This window comes from Notothenia rossii (assembly GCF_949606895.1).
Source record: "Notothenia rossii genome assembly, chromosome: 7".
Classification (NCBI taxonomy): Eukaryota; Metazoa; Chordata; class Actinopteri; order Perciformes; family Nototheniidae; genus Notothenia; species Notothenia rossii.
The window spans coordinates 34,571,893-34,597,706 of NC_136905.1; the positions used below are offsets into that span (position 1 = coordinate 34,571,893).

Genomic DNA, 25,814 nt, shown 5'->3' on the forward strand with positions numbered 1-25,814 from the left:
TTGTGCACAAGAATTTCTGGTTTTTCAGTATAAAAGAGCGTTTAAACTGACAGTATGTTTAAGCTACATTATACCATCAAAACATTGATTTTAATTTCTAACAGTCCCTCCTTACACACCTAAAAGGTGTGTATAATACTGAAATCAATGAGTTCTTCATCTGAACTTCGCATAGTACATATCTCATATTACAAACATACAATCTAAATGGAATGGTTCAATAGGCTTAACTTTACAAAAATACAAAATAAATTATTTGCCTGGTTCAAACCTAAAAGTTGTCCCTTGTGTATAACTTCTAGTGTTTGCATTCAATATCATTCTTCAAAATAGCAGCAATGGCTTGGTATCAGAACATTTCTTCCTCCCTCCTTTCACAGAAACCGTTCTCATACCACACTCAGTGTTAAGGCACTTGTTTTTACAAAGTGAAAAGAAACAAACCATTTTAGAATAGCAATGATTTATACAACATGAAATCTACCATATTAGAATAGTATAAAATAATAAAGTCAAATAAAATGGACTATCTTAGAATCGTGTAAAATTAATTGGAATAATAAAAATATACTATCTTGGAATAGTATGAAGTAAATTGAAATGGATTCACTCCATTTTAATTTTGCTCACTTCTTCACATGATTTCATCATTTAAAGAATCACATCGGCTGGACATTCATTGATCAATCTCATCTCCGAACATCCATATCATTTAAACTAACTCATCATTGTCATCCACATCTGTATACGGGGTGGGTCGTCTTGTTCTGCTAGCATTTGTAACTGTCTCCTCCTGAGAAATTTACCCTCCCTCCTTTCATACCATTTAAGGTATGAAAGTAATATGTTCTCTAGAAGGGGCCGTTGTACGTTCTACTCTGGGGTACGGCATTCTAGACAGTCATTTCTGGGAGAAGATTTTGGTCAGTTACAACAGTTGTAGAGTTTCATCACTTAAAAGTTCCTTCTCATTACCTTTGGGTGGTCTGTTCTAATGCTGTGATAAAGTCCCTGAAATGGTGTGAAAACTTGTGGAATATCAATAACTCATTATACCAATTTATTTTCAATTCTGTTCTACTTAAATAGCCTATGCTAACCCCTTTTACAGTGTGTGGAACCTTGGGTGCCCGAGCATGTGATAATTACTCCCTCCTTTAACAAGGATTTTAAAAACAGAAGTCATTTCATTAATGGTTTGTAGTTTAATTCAGGAATTTACATTAATGGCAGATATGTTTCTCCTTTAAATAACATCTCTAAATGTCAGGTCATCTGGTGAATGGATGACCTTTAGGAGCTGGTGGCGCTTGTCTTTTAAAACTCATACTCTGGTGCCGTGCGCTCCCTCTGAAGCTGCAAGTAAGATTTAAAACATCTGCAGGGTGGGTTGAGCGACCCCTTCTCCCTAAACGATGTTTGTTGTAACAAATATGCACCATCACAATGAGTGCTCCAAGGCCCTGCATGTATTGCTCCCAACTACATTAGTTTTTTTTTAAATTAAACTTTGCTTTCGCTCTTTGCCCAGTGTCATTTTAAAACTCTACATCTTGGACGAAAAACAAATGTTATTTCCACCTTAATCTTCCCTCCTGAGGTAATAACCATGCTACAATGGAGAAATCAATACTCTAGATTGGAATACCATCTTTGGCTTGGTACTAGCTCTACCTTTAACATTTTCCATACAAATAAAGATTTGTCTGCTTTTATAGAGTGGTTACTAAAACCATCCCTTTAAACTGTAGGTCTATACTGTAACAAATTAAATCTTACCCAAATTCACACATGAATAAAAAACTCTTAAAGAATAATTTGTTCATATGATGAAAAGATTGAATAATATGTTCTACCCTCAGTGTGTTTTTAGGGTTATTTAATAGTTTCCTCTTTCTTTCTTTATAAATTCACCAATTGATTAATTCATGGCTAATAAATCTTTTTCTTTACGTATTTCTCGTTGGTGAATAAGTGTGTTTATGTGTAAACTCACAAACTCCCGTTTTCCTTCTCTCCCCCTCTGGTTGTCAAGCCACGACCCCCTCACATTCTGCCGGACCATGCCAACTCCTCCGTTCTTTCCTCTCCTCCGTCCACCTTCTCCTCAGTCCATCTGCTCTTGGAACCTTCCGCTGTAACTCTTTTCAGTGTCCCATCTGCTTTGCTTTTCATCTCCTCCTTTACAGTCTCTACTGGTTGCTTGGAGGGCGTATTCCGCTCTCATGTCCCACACTCTGCTCTTGTGCCCAAATCTTGTGGCTCAGCTTGGAACTTCATGTCCTGTGGGGGACCGATGAGAGTGTGCCTTTTTATGTCACCTGGTTTTGGTTCTGGATGCCTCAGGTGGAGATAGTTCTGGATGCAGCGTTGGAGTTGTTGGTTCAGCTCTGGTTCTCTGTCTGTTCTATGGAGGAGGAGGAGTCTTCCGTGGTGAGGTCTTTTGTCTGCTTGGACGATGGGGTCGTAGCGTTCTGACAGGTGGAGAGAGAGAGAGAGAGAGATCTCGGGACGCATTATCTATAGTTAATTCTAACACACTGAGGTAAAATAAATCCAACCTTTTCCACTCTATTTTCCTAATCTTACTATCCATCTTAGTTGTTAAATGTCATCTAAACACAATTCATGTCTACTAATAATTTTACCATATCCCTAAACATTGCCTTCACCCACTGTAACATGTTTATTCCAATTAACTCTTTCAGGAAACCATTTTCTTCTATACATTTAAATACCTACATGTTTCAAGCACCACATATTTCACACACTATAAAAGAACGTCTCCATATTTTCTCCATCACTTTAAATCTCACTGTTATTTAGAACCGTAGTAACTTTTGTGACTGGACATATCTGCAATGTCGCCACTATCTGCTGGGGAATCTTGTTCATAGAGTTTGTACGTACAAAGCTGTACTTGTGGGTTAGTAGCCTGTGTCTAACAATCATTTTCAATAATTGTGCTCAGGTCACCGATCGGTTGTTCATAGCTTAACAGGGGGTGTTTCTGGTACAGACTAAAACATGGATCCAGTGTATTTAGAGATTCCCCTAATCTGTAAATCCCCATCACTTACATATCCCAATCACTTAAACCCATCTCATCATTTGATACAAGAACTGCATATAAGGGGGTGAATAATCTTGATTATAACCGCCTCTTGTTTGGGACCGAGTATTTCTAACTCCTCCTCTTGTTGCTCAGCTGATCTTTTGGCTCTGGGGATAAGTGAAAGTCTCTGAAACCCAGCTGGAGTCTTTTTAGTGATGTGGGCATTCTATGAGTGAACTAATGGATCCATGTCTTACATAATATTGTACTCCCCTTCCAACCAGAAAGGTGCCAAGTGTAATGAGCACAATCAACAATGCTATTCTGACTCTTATCCCTAGGGGACCCCACAATTGGTTTGGCTTTGTTCTCGTCATCATCTCTATTTTATCCCTGGTTGTGTCCGTTACAGAATTTAAATAATGAGTACAAAAACAACATAACAAATTGGACTCTTTTTACAGATGTAAAACAAAAAATAGGTTTTCACATTAATGTACAATCTATAGACAATTTGTCTTTTGAGCTGTTTCTATCTTTATCTTATTTCTATTTATTGTTTTGTTCCAGCTCTGCCAAATCAGTCCTAACTCCCAATAATGTTCTGGAAGTTGCCAGTGAAGGGTGACAATGTGTGAGGTGGTGTCAATTTGCTCCTTTTTCTTTACCTTTAAACCGGAGCGCGTTTGAAGTTCGTTACAACTTTTCACGCTTCCGTCCACCGGGGATCAGCCCACTGTCTTTTGTGAACTTTCACCCTCACCCAATCACCTGGCCGAACAGGAGTCTCTTCTGGTGTCTCGTCTGGTATCTCTGTAGTTTTCCTAGCCTGCTGTGTAGACAAAACTTGCATAATATTACTCAGAGTTCTGACATATTCATCCACTTCTATTTGTCTAATATCTAAAACTGGACCACTCCCTCCTTGGAGAAGGCCCGAGCTTCGGCATACCTCTTGTTGACTACATGTTATTATTTATTAACTACAACGTCACTGAAATCAACATATCTGTATAATCATGACACTCCCTCCTTTGAGCATAAAATGCTCAATTAATATTGCAATGATTACCCTATTCTGAACAGGACATGTAAATCCCATAACGTTGCATTAAAGAAATATAACTTCTCCGTGTACCCACAAGGGGTACAAAAATATCGTATGATTTATGGTTTTCTGATGGTATAAATGCATATTCACTATAAAAAAAAATCAGCAATTAGCACTTCTAATAGTTTACTTGTTTCAATAATGGCTTTTGTAATGGTATTATGCATCATCGTTGCTGCGAAAAACAATACCCCTGGTGTCGCTAATGCGTCTCAATAATTCTAGGATTAGAGGATTGGTTGACACTGCTGAACTAACATATGATAAAATAATATTTCTCCAAACTGGAGGGAAAATATGAACTATTCTCTCAGAGAGCGACCTGCATGAAGGGCTGGTGCCCCTCACTCAAATGAAATATTGCCTTACGCACAACACCACAAATCAGTAAAGTTACTCAAGAATAAATAAATAAAGACTGATTCTTGAAACTGTTGTAAAAACCCTACAACTTCTTCATCAGTGTTATGTTATTTAATCTGCGGCTCACGCCTTAAAACAGATACTTCAGACCGATTATAAAATTGTGTTTATGAGAAAAATGTAATCTGACTCCATAAATCAAATAATTGTTTGATTAAAAACTGCACTTCTGGCTAACAATAAATGAAGTTCCCCTTTAAACACAGCCCCGGTCTTCTGACGGGGTCCATCTATGTACTGGCTGGAAAATGTTTGGCCAGGCTCCGTCACTGTTCTCCCGTTAACAGTCACTCTCTAGTTCAGCTGGGTTCTTGTTGACTTCTTCACTGGTTTGAGACAAGCGACCCTATCGGACACCTCCCTTTGTAGCCAGACTTCACCACCACAGAATCGAGTTTCTGTTTTCAGGTCTGGACAGCTTCACGTCAGGTGTATCGCCGCCCCTTGCATATTTTGGGTGGAAGCCCGTCTTCTTGACCTCACTAGTTGTGTGGACACAATAGTTTTCTGTGTGGGGGAACAACATCACTCGTAATGTATTTTCCTTCTCATAATTACAAAAATAGTCTGCTAAATGTTCTACTCTGCTACTTCTAATCTGTGGATGCTCTGTGTAAATGCAATATTCTACTCACTATCTTTTAAATAACATTCAACCTCTCCCTCCTGTGGTGACATATGTGGCTCTATGTAGCTGGATTTCCAAATAATCTAGTGCTGAAGATGCATCACCTGATGGTCTGGTCCTCTAAGCTTCCTCATTGTTGTGGTTGATACCAGGCTGTCTGCGGCATTTGGTTCATGTTTGGAAATTCTGTACGTCTTTGACATCTCTGGGTTGCTTGGTATTTCATATCATTGTAAATGAGATGTTGTCTCCATTCTTCAATGGGTATAGCGTCTAATGCCACCACATCTCCCAGGCTTGCCTGCACTGATTGGGGAAGGGCGTTAATGACCGCGTTCTTCCACAGCATTACGACAGACGGTGAAACGTCATGTCGTTCTGCAGTGGAGTCCTCCCACACTCCTTCACATCTCTTCAGGAAGGCATACATGTCTTCCCCCGGTTCTTTTCTCAGGCTGTTGAGGGCATGTAAACTCCGTGTTGTTGGGTAGATGTGACGAATAGCAGCCCAATAATTCGACCTGATGTAGTTGAATGGAGTTTCATCTGGGTCATTTGTGCAATTGGCCTCGGAATCTATTGCTCTCACTTCAAGTCGTCTTTCAATCCGTCCGAGCAGGGCCCTCATGTCTCCCAAGCACAGGTGGTCCTGGGCTGTGTATCTCTTCAGATCATTCACCCACTTCTGACCTCCTTTCGTGAGTGGAGGTAGCTTTGACACTAATGCTTTCATGTCCCTTTTGAGTCCATGATTTGTATCGAAATCCTCCTCTTCCAGCCGCTATCAATGGCATGGAGGTATATGCACCAAAACTTCGTTCTTCTTGTTCTCTCTGTTGTCTATCTGCAACAATGTCATTATGGGCTTCAACTGCCTTTCGTCTCTCTTCCATTCCTCTGTTGAGTTCCTTTTTCCTTATTCTGCCGAGTTCTTCCACATGTAAGCTGTTTGTCAATCCTTGGCTGGCATCTTCCAGATGGAGTACCAGACTTGCAACCATAGCTTTTCTTTTTTCAGCTCTGTTCATAGCAATGTTTACAGGTCCATACCAAGAGGGTTGTCCGGCTTTGATCCATGCGTTTTCCTGTTGTAGATATTCAGCATTCTCATGTTCAACTACAGCTTTTCTATGGGCTTCCGTTGGTCCAGGTTGATCATCTGCTGGAATCAATCCTCTCGTTTGCCACTGTTCTAACAGTTTCTCCATTTGGTTCCATGTCCTCTGTCTTTTACTTGAAACTGTTAAAGCATCGGATCTGATTTTTACCCTTTCCTTGATATCTGCAGTTGAGCCTGGCCCTGCGTCTAGTCTCAACTTAGTTTGTTTTGGTGACATGTTCTCTAATTATTTATGAACTTATCAAAGATGAAGCACTAATCTTCTGACTAGCACCTTCGTTGCTGTTCGTCCGAACTTTAACTTTTTTTTTTTTTTTTTTTTTTCTTGCTCAAGGTTTTATTATTTTTATAGATTTTTTTTTTTTTTTAAGTTTAAGGTAAAATATTAATAAAGTTAATTAATATATAAAAAATATGCAAAATTAAAATATGAAATGTTAAAATAAAGTTGTACCGTGTATGGTTTTGACTTTGAAATATGAATTTGGTTCAAATTCACAATGTTATGGTGTTTCCGCTATTTGGGTAATAATTCTGTACTACCACCAGAGTGCGCTATTTTAAATTCCAGCTTAATCCACTAGGGAATAGCTGTTTCAAAACTGACTCGTTTTTAACAAGGAGAAACTTAGTTTCCTCAAAAATATCTTTAAAATAGGAATTTACACTATGGTTAAACAACACAGCACATAACCGCCAAAACACATTTGCAAAGAAGAATATTCACAAAACCGCCAATACACATTTACCAGCAGAAGTACTTCCAATAGTTCTAACTCTAACAAGAAGTATGATGTTCTTTAGAAGATGGAATGCCTAGCCTCAGTGTGTTAAAGCAAACAGAGTACTTCAATTAGCATTTCATGAAATGGTGACTGCCGTGTGGCTCACCGTGAACATGAGGTCAAGACAAGATGGCAACTGGTTTTCCAACCTTTGACCTGAAGAACAAAGGGATTTGAGAAAACACCTGGAGTTGAAATTGGTGAGGTGATATTTTGTCTAGTAAATTCAACACACAACACTGTAGTTTAAAATAACATTTCTATTTAGTTTACAATGATAAATGGGCCTCATACCCTTACGTCATAGCCCTCTACCCATGTACGTAAATGTTTTGACTTTAAGAGTCTGTTTAAATGGGCCTCATACCCTTACGTCATAGCCCTCTACCCATGTACGTAAATGTTTTGACTTTAAGAGTCTGTTTAAATGGGCCTCATACCCTTACCAGGGCTCGAGTTTAAGGACCTCCCGTCGTCCCGGGGCCGAAAAAAATAGTGTCAGGGAGGATAAAAAATAATTTTGGGACGAATTTGGGACGAGAGTTAAAATAAATATACCCTGCTAACTCTACTACAAACGGCGATGAAAATGAAATCGACTGCACGTTGTGTGTAGCACACAATTATTAAACATCCTTGTCAACATAAACACACAAAACATTTAGCAACCCGACACACACACACACACACACACACACACACACACACACACACACACACACACACACACACACACACACACACACACACACACACACACACACACACACACACACACACACACACACACACACACACACACACACACACACACACACACACACACACACACACACACACACACACACACACACACACACACACACACAAACTGTGTCCATGTGCTGTCAGCCAGCCGCACAGCTGGCTGTGCCCGCGAATTCCTGGCCCGCAAATTCGCGGGTCTATCTACAGTAGGCTATGTACTGAGTGTGTGTATTTCGCGGGTTGAGTGATGTAAAATGACAATGGTATCCCGTGGAGGAATTCTGAAATGTTTTACCTTTACATCACAAAAACGCACAGCAGAACCAGACCCTGGAGCGCCGGCCTCTTTATTTACTTACTCCACTTCATCCCCTATGGGTAATAAGGCTGAGAGGAGAACCCTCCATCGTATTTAGTCCTTAGCAATATGCTGCGCCTCTCCCCATGTATGGATGGGTACCGAGCCCCGGTATTAAACGGGCTCCGCCCGGGCCGGAATTATTAAAGACAGTGGTAACGTTAAGCTCCGACGTTATCTGACTTTTTATCGGTACTGGAGACCAAAAAATATAGTTTATTCAATAATAAATGAATATGTAAATCATAACAGTGATTGACAGCTGATAGGAATAATATGATTGTTAATATCATATTAATTTAGACAACATCGATGAGACAGTTACTTAATGTACTTATTGCAGCAGTCTTCATAGATTTGGTACCCCTGCTGATCTAAGAGTGAGACAAACTCATTCAGTTATTGTTCAGTTAAAATTCATTAAATTATGTATGCCACCTTATATATTTATATGTAAGGCTTTACTGATGTGCCACAATAATGTCACCTATGTTATTGAGTTAAAATATTAATATTGTGGCTTTCCAAGTTAACATTGATTGATATGACTGCGATTAAATCAGCATATACTTCTGCCAGGGGATGCCACCCCTCAAATTCTCTTGCCACCCCATGAACATTTGTCTAGATCCGCCCCTGTTGGAAAGCAGGGTATAATGATTTCTTTAACATAATATGGCGCCTGCCCATTAAGGCTAGTTAGTACACGTGCTGCAGCATTTTGAATTAGCTGAAGCGACTTAACTGACTTTTTGGTACACCCTGATAATAAAGAGTTACAATAATCCAGCCTTGAAGTAACAAATGCATGGACTAGTTTCTCTGAATCGTTTTGAGGCAAGATATGCTAGACACACACACACACACACACACACACACACACACACACACACACACACACACACACACACACACACACACACACACACACACACACACACACACACACACACACACACACACACACACACACACACACACACACACACACACACACACACACACACACACACACACACACACACACACACACACACACACACACACACACACACACACACACACACACACACACACACACACACACACACACACACACACACACACACACACACACAAACTGTGTCCATGTGCTGTCAGCCAGCCGCACAGCTGGCTGTGCCCGCGAATTCCTGGCCCGCAAATTCGCGGGTCTATCTACAGTAGGCTATGTACTGAGTGTGTGTATTTCGCGGGTTGAGTGATGTAAAATGACAATGGTATCCCGTGGAGGAATTCTGAAATGTTTTACCTTTACATCACAAAAACGCACAGCAGAACCAGACCCTGGAGCGCCGGCCTCTTTATTTACTTACTCCACTTCATCCCCTATGGGTAATAAGGCTGAGAGGAGAACCCTCCATCGTATTTAGTCCTTAGCAATATGCTGCGCCTCTCCCCATGTATGGATGGGTACCGAGCCCCGGTATTAAACGGGCTCCGCCCGGGCCGGAATTATTAAAGACAGTGGTAACGTTAAGCTCCGACGTTATCTGACTTTTTATCGGTACTGGAGACATTTAAAAAATATATGTCATATGTAGTATTGCTACATAAACATTATATCGCAGTTTTAGTTTATCCAACTCCGTTTCTAATATGCAATAAGACTACAACATGCGTCTATGATGTATTTTCGAGCTTTCCAATCCAGACGAGATCTCTCTCTCCCGTCTGTGTGCGAGGGGGCGGGGCAGTTTGTAAAGGTCTCCTGACTGTGTTACAGACTGTCCTCCTGGTTAGTGGTTACTCTGGGTTCTGTCTTCAGGACAGAGTGTTGGATTTTTTTTGTTAATTGGATGGGACTTGATTTGATTCAATATTAGTAATTTTCTCGTTTGTGTGTTTGTTTAAATATATTTGGCCTTTGTCATGTGATTGACTGATTTACTCAAATAATAAGGTTGATGAATTATCATCTAATGATTTGTATGAGGTTTTATTTATGTTAAAGGTCACTTTGAATGATTTTAACTAATGATAAGTAGTAGAAAAACTAATATTTTAATTTCGGGACGGCTTAGATTGTATTTCGGGACGGTTCCGGGAGGATGGTGAAAAAAGTTAGTCGAGAGCCCTGCCCTTACGTCATAGCCCTCTACCCATGTACGTAAATGTTTTGACTTTAAGAGCCAGTATGGTCATCTCTTCTGTTTAAACACGCTATTTATGGGACAAATAGGACGCTAAGCAAACACAATCAGAAGAATATCGTCTATCTAACGCACGAATGTCGCACTTCCTGCCGTAATCCACAACGCAATGTCTTGAAAAACAGAAATAGAGTAACCACTGAAAGCTTCAAACTCCTCAGGCCTTTTCCTTGAAAAAGGACTTTTTTAAAACAGCCTCACACTGTTGTTACACAAAACACTCACTCCAATAACCTTAGCTTCAAACTTTGGCTGTGTCTTTGCCTCAAGCAGTCCCGACTGCTTAATGGCCTAAAACCATTCACGTAAAACGTAAAACGCAACAAAAGACACATATAGTGATTGGCCTCTAGCCGACATGTACTAACAGACAAACGAATAGCATGCAGGGTTAAATAGAAAAAAAGAAATTGAACTCACCCTGCCTGTAACAAAGCAACGCCACGTCGTATGATACTAATATTTATCAATTTAGGCTTGTTTTAACTTAAATTGCACAGCTATTTTCAGGATCCGCTGGCCGCCGTCAAACACACAGAACTAACATTGTCCTACATTAACTATTGAAGAATTCGATATAACAGGTTTCTCCTTACCTAGTTGATTTGAGCTCTCTGTGTGTTGAACGGATGCCAGCGGGTCCAGCAAGCAGCCTGCTGTAGTCTCTCCCGGTTTTGCGAGATCCTGGCTAGCTCGCCAATTGTTAAATATGTTCTTTATTCTCGCGTCCAGGAGAGAAGCTTTAAAATGAGACTAAATGGAGTCTCTGAAAAGATTCAAATGGGATACTTTAATTAAAAAAGGCGCGGTAGTGTTACAGACAGAATATTGTTCCGGCAGAAAACAGCTGTGATCTGGTTCTCCTGAGCAAGAAGAAGACAGCGGATCTCTCCTCCGGCGCTGCTATATATATCCTCTGCTGGCTCCTCCCCGCCAGCCGGCTCACCTCGTCTCCAATGTCCGTTATTGCATTTAAACAGAGGATAGGTTCTTTTCACATTCAATATATGCTTAACACGCCGTTTCTCCTCATATTCTCTTTCATCACTTTTCATTTAACACATTCTAAACGCTGTAATCAATACTCTAAACAATACTTCTCGGCTCGTTTGGTTTCCGGTCATTCCGGATGTTGTCACATGCTACTCTCGTCTGTAAACAATAATGTATTCAAATAAACTGTACTTTCATTTAATATTCAACATGGTAGTATCTCGACATCTATCGTTGTAGTGTTAAATCAGTAGGTTTCGGTTTTCACCACACCAAGTCATTTCGCTTCTCAATTCACCTCTTTAGGAAATCGTATATTAGCCACATGCTACATGCTAACCGTAGATGAAGGATTTTCAGAATAAAAGCTTAACTGCTTGTGCACAAGAATTTCTGGTTTTTCAGTATAAAAGAGCGTTTAAACTGACGGTATGTTTAAGCTACATTATACCATCAAAACATTGATTTTAATCTCTAACAATATCTCTTTCATTTTCATGGATGGCGTAGTTAAATGTGAAATCACAGAGGTTCAATCTTCTGCCTGAAGGAAAGCTAGACGGCAACCCTGAAGCTAGGTGCAGTGGTGCACCTGACCTAACACACGCCCTTAAAGAGCATCTTGCAGGTTTTTATTTATTCTACATTTATGCTTAAACTTGCTTGAAAATTACAATTAAAAAAGTGAATGCAGGATTTGATATGTTTTACGAGACATAAGGGCAGGAATTCAGAGGGAAAGGAGCAATTTTGAGCTCTGCTCCTAAAAACTGCTTTTTTGTAAGGTCATACGTCAAACGCGTCATATTAAATCACGCAGGGGACACATCTCCGCTCTCTGACCGTGGGTATAGTGGAGTTGCGTTGAGTAGAGCGGTTGTGTTTTAAGGAGCTGGTATTTTTCGGTAGTTTTACATTGTATTTCACAATTTTTAATCATGGTGCAGTATTGTGTTTGTGCAGGTTGCACAAATACCAGCCTGTCAGGACATCGAGCTCACAGTAAAAAGGACCGGAGCTAGCGTTCGTTCCTGGGTGCGTTGTGCATCCACCTCCCTGCAACACCACAGCTTTATCAGGAAACCGTATTACTTCTCTCTCCCCCCCCCCCCCCCTTCGCTGCTCTCTCTCTCTCCCCTCCGGTACACGGCACCGTAAAACATTGCATTAGGTAACGCTGTGGTGGCTGTACTGCTCAAGCCGTCTCCTTTGTGTTTGTTTGTTTCCCCCTGTCTGTGTTGTTTGTGTCACTCCTGGCTCCCGGCTCAACCTCCACTCACCTGCTGCAATCAACTTTGCACCCTCCCCGACTACACACCTGCTTTCCATCAAGCCATTTACAACGACATATCAACGCAGGCTCCACAACCTTTCTCCGCCAGATCGTCAAGTATCAGCCGTATCTCGCGTCTCTCCTCCGGTACACAGCACCGTAGTGTGGAGTTGCATTAGGTAACGCGAGATACGGCTGATACTTGCGCATTAGTTTCTGTTATGGATCAGTATCAACAGTCCTGCCAGTAACGTTACTATATTATCAATGCTACTTTAGTTATAACCTGATATATGATAGCTAACTTTACAATGTTGTGATGTGACGTTAGCTAACATTCTGTAGCTAACGCCGGTCACTCACCAAGATAGCTGCCCAGTTCTCCACTGGTTCTCCTCACACCACAGCTCAATTTCTCTCCGATGGCCGTTACTTCTTCTAATCCTTGGCTGCTCCTGGTCTCTTCGACGCCTAGCAGGCTCATAATTATAAGGTTGTGGTCCGTCATATGCATTCGAATATTCATGTTCATCTTCTTCTGTGTCGAAACTAGCATTGGGATCCATGTTTATAAATACGTTACACCGGACGCTCTCCCCCTTGTGTCCCCCGTGTTACGTCACACGCAGGAGGTCACGTGCCGAGGCTTTTTTATGCGGAAGTGAACATTTCTTACAAAAACGACGCCAGATGTCACTGTAGTGTATATTTCTGTATATTTTTTGGAAAATCTAGTGTATTCATCATTTTCCTACACATTTATTCACAGGTGTCTTTAACCTGGAAGTTGCTCTTTAACGGACCCTTTTCGCGGTTCCCATTGGAAGGTACCATTTCTTAAAAAAAAGAGGGCTGACAGAGATATTGTATATGTTGCAAATATTAGGAATATTAATAACTGATGCAGTCATAGGTAACATTTCAAACATCTGTTTCTAGATGCACATCATTCCACAAGTTATTCCCAGGCATTTTTATTACGTGTATATATATATATAGGAACATGACTCACCGGTCTCCCCCAGCTAGAGAATGTGATAAACAAACTTCATTAGTTATTTTCCAGGGCTAACACATGACATGCGAGATTCGGAGGAGATTTGCGGAGATCTGAATGTCACGTTTTTAGTTTTGTATGTCTAGGTTTGGGTGTATTTTCCTGTTCGGTTCTCTGTCATGTTTTCCTCGTTGTGTATTGTCTGGTCCCTCTCTCTGTGTTGTTCCTCCCTGTCGTTAGTTTGTAATGTTAGGGACCCACAATAGTGCCACTACAAAGTACTACCAATCCAAATTGCCTGAAACGTGCTCCTAACTGTTTTTTGGGTGGTCAATTTTGGCCTCAACACTTAATGAATTTTTCGGATTTATGGGGGATATTTCTCCCCCCCCACACCCCCCACCACCACACACAGAATACACCCCCCCCCCTACAGAGTACCCCCCTCCCTCCCCCATCAAGAAAAAAAGAAAAGGCAAACAGCATAGATTCAACATTGATTCAATGTTGGCATTTCAATCATTAAATTCGACCACAATACAACGTTGATTCAATGACATCTTTTCAACATTTAAGGTTGATCCACCATCAATCTTCAACCTTAACCAAAATCAATTTACCATAATTCAACGTTGATTTAACATCTTTTGCTATCTGGGTCCCCACCTCTGTTCCTTACTTCTTACTTGTACTTTTCTTTCAAATTTAAAGGAGGTTGAGCAAGCATCTTGAGGAACATTCATCATTAACCCCTCCAAAAAATATAGTTTATTCAATAATAAATGAATATGTAAATCATAACAGTGATTGACAGCTGATAGGAATAATATGATTGTTAATATCATATTAATTTAGACAACATCGATGAGACAGTTACTTAATGTACTTATTGCAGCAGTCTTCATAGATTTGGTACCCCTGCTGATCTAAGAGTGAGACAAACTCATTCAGTTATTGTTCAGTTAAAATTCATTAAATTATGTATGCCACCTTATATATTTATATGTAAGGCTTTACTGATGTGCCACAATAATGTCACCTATGTTATTGAGTTAAAATATTAATATTGTGGCTTTCCAAGTTAACATTGATTGATATGACTGCGATTAAATCAGCATATACTTCTGCCAGGGGATGCCACCCCTCAAATTCTCTTGCCACCCCATGAACATTTGTCTAGATCCGCCCCTGTTGGAAAGCAGGGTATAATGATTTCTTTAACATAATATGGCGCCTGCCCATTAAGGCTAGTTAGTACACGTGCTGCAGCATTTTGAATTAGCTGAAGCGACTTAACTGACTTTTTGGTACACCCTGATAATAAAGAGTTACAATAATCCAGCCTTGAAGTAACAAATGCATGGACTAGTTTCTCTGAATCGTTTTGAGGCAAGATATGCTAGATTTTTGCAATTTTACGTAGATGAAAGAAGGCGGCAATTCCGGAATATCAAGTCCATACACCCCTCCTCCCTCTCCTGCCTACTGGCTGACACCATCCCTGACTCCACCGTCACCCAGAATATTTCCCCTACTGACCTGCTCAACACCTACAACAATGCTCTCTCCTCCTGTCTCAACCAACTCGCTCCAATAAAAACCAAGTATGTCTCTTTCACTCACTCGGCCCCCTGGTAGATCTTCTCCGTTGCCTCAAAACTAAAGGTCGCCAGCTCGAAAGACATGCCAAACGAACTGGTCTATCTATCCACAAATACATGTGTAGACTGCACCAACAGCAGTTCAATCAGGAGAGACGTGATGTATGAAATACATGTTTATTACCGGGACGCCTGATATGAGGGAATGGTGATTGACGGATTACTACAAGTGAATGAAATGATGTTTGGCGATTAGGCGCCGTTTTGCAGGATGATCATTCAGGAGGGGAAAACCGCTCCGATGAACCCCCCGGAGTCTAGACACTGGTGGTGGTGATAAGTGGTTCGGTCTGGTCTGAAGGGAGAAGTTTTTAGCTTGGCCCTGTATTAGGAGACAGGAGGCGAAGGGGTGGAGGAGGGTTGTGCGTTGACGTCTGAAATGACGACTGACAGAGAGGGAAGAGCAGATTTAAAGGGGTAGCGGGTGCGATGATTGGCTAGCTGGGGAGTAACGCCCCCGATAACTTATTGGGAGAGAGTATTGAAATGACGTGTAACACCAGAGGATTGGTCTTCCTCATTGAACTTGCACTAAGCCTCATTTCAATCAGGAGAGACGTGATGTATGAAATACATGTTTATTACCGGGACGCCTGATATGAGGGAATGGTGATCGACGGATTACTACAAGTGAATGAAATGATGTTTGGCGATTAGGCCCCGGTTTGCAGGATGATCATTCAGGAGGGGAAAACCGCTCCGATGAACCCCCAAATAAAAAACGCCAGAGGTGGGGACTCAAGTCACATGACTTGACTCGAGTCGCATATTTTTTGACTTGAGACTTGCTTGACTAACATTGATAAAGTACTTGACTTGACTTTGACTTGGTATTCATGACTTGAGACTTGACTTAAGTTTGAGACAGATGACTTGAAAGGACTTGACTGTTTAAAATTAAATATTTACGTTTGTTTTTGTAGTGGAATATTACGTTGAAAAACGTGATTATAACGCCATGCGCACAAACCTGGCAACCCACTAGACGGCAGGAGTGTCAGTTAACATGGCAGCGGCTAGCTTTACTCCAAAAATAGTTAAGTTTGGATTCAAGGATTATGTTGTCGATGACGCTAATAAGAAGAGAACAGCGGTATGCAGGGTCTGCAGCATAAAGATCAGTGACAGGACCACCACAACATCCAACTTCATTCGTCACTACAAAAAAAACCCACAGAGAAAGGTAGGCTACGTGACTGTGTTGTGTTAGCTAGAAAGCTAACGTTAAGTTTAAGCTACGTTAGACTTTGTTTCAAATCGATTAAGCAGAGAAGACAAAACGGGGTAAATGGACACTAGAACCGCCAAGGGATTAATTTTGACTAACCCTTATACTGACGGCTGTCAGGAGAGAGAGAGAGAGGAAAAGAGATGCCTCGTTTATTTCCCCTGTGTTATTATCAGAAGTTACTGGAAACTTTTGAATAATGTAGTTCATCTACTTTTAGTAGTTTGTTTAAATGTTTTAATTATGTTGTTTTTGTTTGTAGAAGTGCATCATTCCTTGATTTATTGTAAAATGAATCTGAACTTTTTGATCTGTTATGATGATAAACTGAAGCCATTTCTAAATGAACCCAATTAAGTGAGTTTTAAATCGTCCTGCTTAGTTTATAAGGAAATTATGAAGAGGAACAAATTAAATGGTTTGAAAATGATATCTATGTAGGTGCTGACGCTGTTGGCGGTTCTATTGTTAACAGACATTTTAATTAAATATGTGTAATGGAAAATGCCATATAAGATTTTCTAACCTGGAATTCTGCCTTTTTGAACAGACTTTTTGAGTCCTAGCTATATTGTCTACAGTTCTGGGGTTAATATGAATCTAATATGATTGTCATCGGTCTAAATTAGATTTCAAGTGATTAACTGTGTATGTAATGAAGATCATAGTGTGGGTTGAATCCATTTTCATAACCACTGTCTTTTAACTGATTTAAATGCGGAAACTGGGCTTATTCATCAGAATTTCGTTTGACTTGACTTGCTTGACTCTCACCATAGTGATTTGGGACTTGCTTGATACTTGTAGGTCAAGACTTGAGACTTGCTCATGACTTGCACATGTAGGACCAGTGCATGACATTAAGGATTTTGGGAGATGGCCCTGTGGGCCATCTAAGCTAATTTACAGATGGCCCTGAGCCCAATAGAGATTGCCCTGAAAAATGCGTGCGGACGAAATGGCACGAAGGGTTTGGGGGGCCTCCCCCTAGAACATTAAGATTTGTCCAGGTCTTACTGTAGATGCTGTCTGGTGCCTTCTCTAGACTGAATTATAAGATGAACCACCACAATATTATATTGTAAAATGTCAATGTTATTCTTCATTTCACTTGTTTGTTTGCTCTTGTTTGCTCGCTTGCATGCCCTGCATAGTGTTAAATATGTTCTTTATTCTCGCGTCCACGAGAGAAGCTTTAAAATGAGACTAAATGGAGTCTCTGAGAAGATTCAAATGGGATACTTTAATTAAAAAAGGCGCGGTAGTGTTACAGACAGAATATTGTTCCGGCAGAAAACAGCTGTGATCTGGCTCCTCCCCGCCAGCCAGCTCGCCTCGTCTCTCATGTCCGTTGTTGCATTTAAACAGAGGATTGGTACTTTCCACATTCAATATTATGCTTAAGAAATGGGGCATCGTCCGGGATATCTATTTTCCTGAGCTAAACAAAAAACAACCAATAATTGAGAAGTCATTGTAGGTGTTGTACATTGGCTGAAAAATGGGTTTTGACTTACAGGACTTTATTGAAAGTCCAAGTATTGATAAGTTGTATTCCTGTCGCAAAGATGACATGTTATGTATTGCAGCTCACTTTAACATTTCAGTAGACAAGTATAAAGTAAAAAAAGAGATAAGAGAGAAAATCATGCAAAAACTAGAGGAGTTAAAGATTCTTGTAATCCCAAGCATGTCAATTCAGCCTAAGGCTGATGTATCTATTGATGATGATGATGATAGGGAACGTGTTTTTGGTGCTTTCTTTATAGAACAGAAGAGTCTGGCTGTATTAGCTACACCTAGAATTGACAAGGTAAATCCTGAGGCTCCTCCTCAACGCTTCCTAGGTTTGAGGCTTTCTCTCCGGGTAGCGTTGGTGCAAGTAGTGATGCCAAACTGAAGGTTCGTCTTGCCCGTCTTCAGTTGGAGGCCCAGGAGAAGGAAATGGTGCGTAGAGCGGAATATGAATACAAACTGCAGATTCGCAAGTTAGAGATAGAAGCTGAGAAAGAAATCACGTTAAAACGGCTTGAAGTTGATGCCCTGAGAATCTCTTCAGAGCAGACATTTGAGAGGTCAATACCTTCGCATACAGTCTCTCATACAAAAAGTTTTGATGTTAGTAAAAATATTGCTTTGGTGCCAACTTTTAGAGAGTCAGAAGTTGACTCATATTTTTGTGCTTTTGAGAGGATTGCTACCGCACTAGTCTGGCCTAAAGACATGTGGCCAATCCTACTACAGTGCAAATTAGTAGGTAAAGCTCAGGAAGTGGTATCTTCACTTTCTTTGAAAGAAAGCTTGCAGTACGAAGTGCTTAAAGAGTCGATCTTGCGTGCTTATGAGCTTGTGCCGGAGGCCTACAGACAAAAGTTCAGACACCATAAAAAGTCTGCTACTCAGACATTTGTTGAGTTTGCGCGAGAGAAGGGCATTCTCTTTGATAAATGGTGTGCGGCTAATGAAGTGAAGGATCATTTTGAGAGTCTTCGTCAGTTACTTCTCTTGGAAGATTTTAAGAATTCTTTGCCTGAAAGGATGGTGATATTCTTAAATGAACAGAAGGTCACTTCACTGGCTAAGGCAGCTGTTTTAGCGGATGAATTTATGATTACTCACAAGACTGTGTTTTCTTCACCCTTGCGCCTAGATAAAGCTACAGAGTCGCAAACCGGAAGGACTGATCTTGGCCATACAACTTTTGAAAGGTCTACAGGACCACCATCCCGTCCACGGGGGCCCCGTGAGTGTAACTACTGCCATAAAACAGGACACCTTATTTCAGGGTGTCATTTCTTAAAGCGTAAACAACAATTTTCGCAACGCTTTCAAACGCCAAAAGGCATGGGACTCATTAAAGGAGTTTCCCTATCAGACATAGAAATGTCCCAGGAAGATGATGTACCTGATCCCTGCTTCAAACCCTTTATTTCAAAGGGCTTTGTTTCTTTAACAGGGGATCCTAAAGACCAGCTGCCAGTACAGGTACTTAGGGACACCGGAGGTTCTCAGTCTATTATTAGGGAAGGCATCTTACCTTTAACCTCCAGGTCATCATGTGGATCAAGTGCTGTTGTTCAAGGGGTAGACATGACACTAGTTGCGGCTCCTTTGCACAATGTTTATATTCACTCGTCCCTTGTCAAAGGATTCTTTAAAGTAGCTGTTCTCCCTGCCTTGCCCATCAAAGTTGTTGATTTCATCCTCAGTAATGACTTGGCTGGAGGCAAAGTTAAGCCAGTAACTGAGGTCATTGATTCTCCTGATCTAAGTTTAGACGCAGATAAATCAGCTGAAGTACCTCCCGAAATCTTTCCTGCTTGTGTTGTTAAAAGGGCCCAGTCAAAGAAATATGGAGAGGACTTGTCTGATTCTTTTCTTGCTACAGGGCAGTTTCTTGAAGACATGACTGCGACGGACCGACTGCCAGAGGAGGCCCGGTCTGCTGATGCTGGATCACCCAGTAGCAGCTCAGAGCTTGTACAACTGCCTGCCACTCGGGAATAATTCATGGCAGCCCAGTTAAGTGATGAAACACTTTCTAAATGTCTCTCTTCTGTTATCAGTCAGAAAGAGGCCAAGTCAAAGAAGATGGCCTATATTATGGAAGATGGACTATTGATGCGTCGCTGGATTACTATTAGTGATGCCTGTGAGGAGTCAGACTCCTTTGCAATTTATCAGGTTGTCGTGCCAACAGCCTATCGTTCTCAGGTGATGTCCTTGGCTCATGATCATCCGTGGTCAGGTCACATGGGGGTAACAAAAACGTATGAAAGAGTTTTAAAACACTTATTTTGGCCAGGACTTAAGTCTGATGTAGTTCTTTATTGTCGAACATGTCATGTGTGCCAAGTTGCTGGTAAACCAAATCAGGTGATACACCCTGCTCCTCTCATTCCCATTCCAGTAATGGGAGAGCCATTTGAAAGGGTGATTGTGGATTGTGTGGGACCCTTGCCAAAAACTAAAACTGGAAACCAGTTTCTCTTAACTGTCATGTGTGCCTCCACTAGGTTCCCAGAAGCCATCCCACTATGGAAAATCACTGCCCCGGTCATCACCAAGGCACTTCTGAAGTTTTTCTCCACGTTTGGTCGACCAAAGGTAGTCCAAACAGACCAAGGTACTAACTTCATGTCTAAAGTGTTTGCCCAGGTACTTGCCACCTTAGGGATCAAGCATGTGACATCCAGCCCATATCATCCTGAAAGTCAGGGGGCATTAGAGAGGTTTCACCAGACTATGAAGTGCATGTTAAGAAAACATTGCCACAATTTTCATAAAGATTGGGATGACGGTGTTCCTGTAGTGTTATTTGCCGCCCGTGAAGCTGCTCAGGAGTCACTAGGTTTTAGTCCTGCTGAGCTAGTGTTTGGACATGAAGTCAGAGGTCCTTTAAAAGTTCTTAAAGAGCATTTGATCATGCCAATGAAAAAAGTTTGCAGTATCCCAGAGTATGTCGCCAAACTTAAGGATCGTCTACATCGTGCTTGCTCCTTGGCTAGGGAAGCTCTGACCTCTACCCGGGGGAAAATGAAGAAACGCTACGACCAGAAGGCGCTAACACGCTTGTTTCAGCCAGGTGACAAGGTGTTGGTTCTATTGCCTGTACCTGGTTCTGCTCTGTCTACTAAAGGGGGCCGATAATGTTCTTGCCGATGCACTATCTCGTGCTATGTAAATAGAAAATGTATATTGTCGGGTCCAAACATACTGTTTGGATTTATATGTGTGGGGGTGTTACGTGCCAGGCAGGCTGTACTTGTGGGGTTTTCTTTCCCTCCTGTGTTTCTCTCTTCTCCCTGTCTTCTGCACAGCTAATCAGCAGCTGATCGGAATCTGCCTATGCACCTGAATCTGATGGCTGATTGGATCCCCTCACCCTCAGCTGGCCTATCAGCAGCCAGGGCCGACCATAAACGAGGCACCCAGGAAGTCTTCTCTCTCTCTCACTCTGGGCCTGTTGCTGATGAAGGAGCCTGCAGTGTTTGGCAACTCATGATCTTTGTATTGTCTGACCTTTTTGAAAGTGTGTGTGTTGAGAGGTGGAGGAGTTAGGTAAGTCTGGGGTACCCTGTACATTTCTCACCACGTAGCTAACTAATGTTCAGACACACTAGGTTAGCGGATTGTTGCCACCCCTGTATATTGTTTTGTCAAATTCAAAAGATAAAGATAGGCCTGGTTTTGTTATGCTTGTTTCTTTTGTTTGGCACAATCCTTTGACTCCTCCTCCTCACCAACAGAGTGTTTCAATTATATGTCTGTTCGATTCTGGGTTTACACAAAATAAACCTTTTGTCAACTGTTACACTGACCCCCTCATTTTTATTGGTTGTATGTTATTGTCTCCAGGTCCCCTAGACCTTAGTGGGGACGTAACAACAGTTCTTCATCTGAACTTCGCATAGTACATATCTCCTATTACAAACATGCAATCTAAATGGAATGGTTCAATAGGCTTAACTTTATGAAAATACAAAATAAATTATTTGCCTGTGCTCAAACATAAAAGTGTTCCCTTGTGTATAACTTGTAGTGTTTGCATTCAATATCATTCTTAAAAATAGCAGCAATGGCTTGGTATTAGAACATTTCTTCCTCCCTCCTTTCACAGAAACCGTTCTCATACCACGCTCAGTGTTAAGGCACTTGTTTTTACAAAGTTAAAAGAAACAAACAAATATTAAGTCCCCAAATAAATCCTCCTTAATTGATCTCATTTTAACAAATGTTCCATATAAATACTCATCTGTGGGAGTATTTGCAAATGATGTGAGTGACCACTGTGTTGTAGCCACAATTAGGGACACTAAGGTCCAAAAAGTTAAACCACGCATCATCACAAAGAGAGATAAAAAACACTTAGTGGAGCAGGGTTTTTTACATGATCTGTTTGATTTTGATTGGGGAAAAATCGATCTGTGTGCTGATGTAGAAACTGCATGGTCTTATTTTTATCTTGGTTTTATTAAAATTATAGATAAACATGCACCTCTGCGTAAATTTAGAGTGAAGGGACGAAACAATCCCTGGTTTTCTGCTGAACTGTCCAGTCTCCTTCATGAGAGAAACAATGCCTGGGCAAAGGCTAGGAAATCCGGCTCAGAGGTAGAACGGCTACGCTTTAGGCAGCTAAGGAATAGCTTTACTTCACATGTCAAAAGTGCTAAGTCAAAGTACTATTTGTCAGTTACCACAGAAAACCTGAATAATCCTAGGACATTTTGGAAAGCCATAAAATCGATTTCCACTAGTGATATCCCAAATGAGCTACCTCCGTGCCTCACCACAGCATCTGGCATTATATCAGACAGGGCTACTATGCTAAATTGCTTTAATAAGCATTTTGTCTCTTTTGGCTCTCTGTTTGATTCTGTCACTGACTGTGCTTCTGCTTCTGTGAGCGCTCCAGTCCTTGACTCTGAACAATGTGGTCTGGAAAACCCTTTCAGTTTTACTCCTTTAACTGTTGGTATTGAAGCTTTATCCAAGTTAGATCCTAGGAAACCGGCTGCCCCGGACAACGTAGAACCTTTCTTTTTAAAGATAGCTGCAGATTTTATTGCTCCACCTCTTACTTCTCTTTTTAACCTCTCCCTCAGCACAAATACAATTCCTAAAGTATGGAAGTCTGCTTATGTCCTGCCTCTACTGAAAGGAGGGGAGGCAACTATTTTAAATAACTATAGGCGAATCTCTAAATTGTCAGTTCTGGCTAAGGTGCTCGAACGACTTGTGAGTGAACAAGTAAAGGAGTTTTTATGTATAAATGATATCATTTCTAAACATCAGTCAGGCTTCAGGAAGAAACATAGCACCATCACTGCAACAATGAAAGTGGTACATGATATTACTAGTATGCTAGATAATAAACAGAGTTGTGCAGCTCTGTTTATTGACCTTTCCAAAGCGTTTGACACCGTTGATCATCGCGTTTTAAAACAGAGGCTACTCAGTATTGGCATATCCAGCCATGCAGTGGGGTGGTTTGTGAACTACCTCTCTGAAAGGTCCCAATGTGTTCACTTTGATGGGCTGTCTTCTGAGTGGTTAACCATTGCTAATGGTGTTCCTCAAGGTTCTGTTTTAGGTCCACTTTTATTCTCCATATATATCAACAGTTTAGGTGAAAATGTGGATGAAGCTACTTTACATTTTTATGCGGACGATACGGTGATGTACTGTGCAGGTCCCTCCATTCAGGAGGCGGTTGTTAAATTACAGGCTGTTTTTAACATTATTCAGACTCAGCTCTCTGAACTAAAGCTTCTTTTAAATGTGGATAAAACCAAGATAATGCTCTTTTTTCAAAAGCAAAAAAGACACCAGAGCCTGTTTTAGATATTGTATCAACGCAAGGAACAAAACTTGAAGTTGTTGCCTGTTACAAATACCTTGGTATCTTGCTTGATGACTGTCTCTCTTTTAAACTTCATGTCAATAACCTGCTTAAAAAACTGAGGGTTAGGCTAGGTTTTTTTTTCAGGAATAAGTCCTGTTTCTCGCTTGAGGCCAGGAAAAGGCTAGTCACTGTGACTTTTTTACCTGTGCTGGACTATGGTGATCTGATGTATATGAATGCACCTGCCAACTACCTGAGCAAACTAGATGCTGCGTATCATAGTGCTCTGAGATTTGTCACAAATTGTAAAGCACTTACTCATCACTGTACACTGTATACCAAGGCAGGTTTACCATCACTCACTGTACGGAGGCTCAGTCACTGGTACTGTACACTTTTATCTATAAAGCTATGTTGGGCAAACTCCCGTATTATATCTGTTCATTGATAAAGCAGAAAGTTGCAAGCAGCTATTGTCTGCGATCACAGGATATAGTCTTGTTAGATGTGCCAAGAGTAAGGACTGTCTTAGGGAAGACAGCTTTTATGTGCGCAGCTCCACTTGCTTGGAACAGTCTACAGGCAAAATTGAAATTGAGCATTTTTATTTCTCTGAATGTATTTAAGGCACGTCTAAATGAAATGCTTTCTGACACTCTGGGTATTTGTAAATGTTGAATATGTAAATATGATATCCTCTGTTGTTTGTTTGTTTGTTGTTTTTATGTTTCATGTGGAACTACATTTGTATTTATTTAACCTTTATTTAACCAGATAAAAAGCATTGAGATAAAATCTCATTTACAATGCTGACCTGGCCAAGAACGCAGCAACGTTACACATAACACACATAACACAAACATATAAAATACAGAGAACATAACTAAGAAAACAAAAGACGAAAAAAAGCAGTTACTACATTGTGCACATTAGGACAGTAAGAAAGGCACTACTTATTACTGCAAGAGCAGCTGGTGGTAAGGACTTCTGACAACTTCAATTTAAAACAGGCTATAGAAACAAGTGCCGTCAGTTTGAGGCGTGATTGAAGGTCATTCCAAGACCAAGGACCATAATAAAAGAGACTCCTTTTTCCAGCCTCAGTCCGCACAGCAGGAACCTGGAACCGTATCAAGGCACTGGATCTGAGGTTGTAAAAGTCACGAACTGGAGCAAATCTGGCACATATGTAGAGTGGAAGATTTCCTAAAATGGCTTTATACATTAATAAAAACCAATGCTGCATCCTACGCATAGTGAGTGAGGACCATCCAGTTAGGCTATACAGTGTGCAATGATGAGTCCTATAGGGTGCATTTGATATATAACGCAGTGCAGCATGGTAGAGTGGGTCAAGTTTGGCCAAGACAGTGGGACAGGCAAATCTATAAATGGTGTCACCGTAGTCCAGCTGGGACAGAAATAAGCCAGAGACCAACCTTTTACGGGATGAAGTTGAAAAACAACATTTAAGTCTGTAAAGGAAGCCAAGACTGAATTTCAATTTCTTTGTTAGAACTTCGATATGGTGTTTGAAGTTCAGATTACTGTCCAACCAAAAGCCAAGATATTTGTAGATATCAACAAACTCAACAGAGACGCCATCAAGGGTGTCAATGGAGAGGCAAGAGGACGCTGACTTGGGAGCAAAAAGCATTGCTTTGGTTTTCTTACTGTTCAAAAGCAGTTTGGAATCAAGAAGTGCATGCTGCAGCGTGATAAAATCAGATTTTAAATTGGAAACGGCCATGTCCAGAGAAGGAGCACATGAATATACAATAGTGTCATCAGCATACATATGATAGGTAGAAAATTGCATCTGATTACAAATATTGTTTACATATAATAAAAAGAGCAAAGGCCCCAAAATAGAGCCCTGAGGAACGCCCTTCTCC

The 25,814-nt window shown here is 40.9% G+C and overlaps 1 protein-coding gene across 3 annotated transcripts; it reads left to right on the forward strand.

The window, feature by feature from the left end:
• Positions 1 to 16,133: 16,133 nt before the first annotated feature.
• Positions 16,134 to 21,748, forward strand: LOC307013393 (uncharacterized protein). Of its 3 annotated transcripts, XR_013800971.1 has the most exons (5): positions 16,134 to 16,526; positions 19,222 to 19,314; positions 19,509 to 19,556; positions 19,960 to 20,092; positions 20,588 to 21,747. XR_013800971.1 is itself a non-coding variant. In XM_079640783.1 (4 exons), exons 1-4 carry the CDS (start codon positions 16,350 to 16,352, stop codon positions 19,978 to 19,980), a joined length of 339 nt encoding a protein of 112 aa, XP_079496909.1. In that variant the 5' UTR covers positions 16,134 to 16,349; the 3' UTR covers positions 19,981 to 21,748. The 3 variants fall into 3 exon arrangements, 1 of the variants encoding a protein (XP_079496909.1); XM_079640783.1 differs by having other exon boundaries at positions 19,960 to 21,748; XR_013800972.1 differs by lacking the exon at positions 19,509 to 19,556 and having other exon boundaries at positions 19,960 to 21,747.
• The last annotated feature ends 4,066 nt before the right edge of the window (positions 21,749 to 25,814 follow it).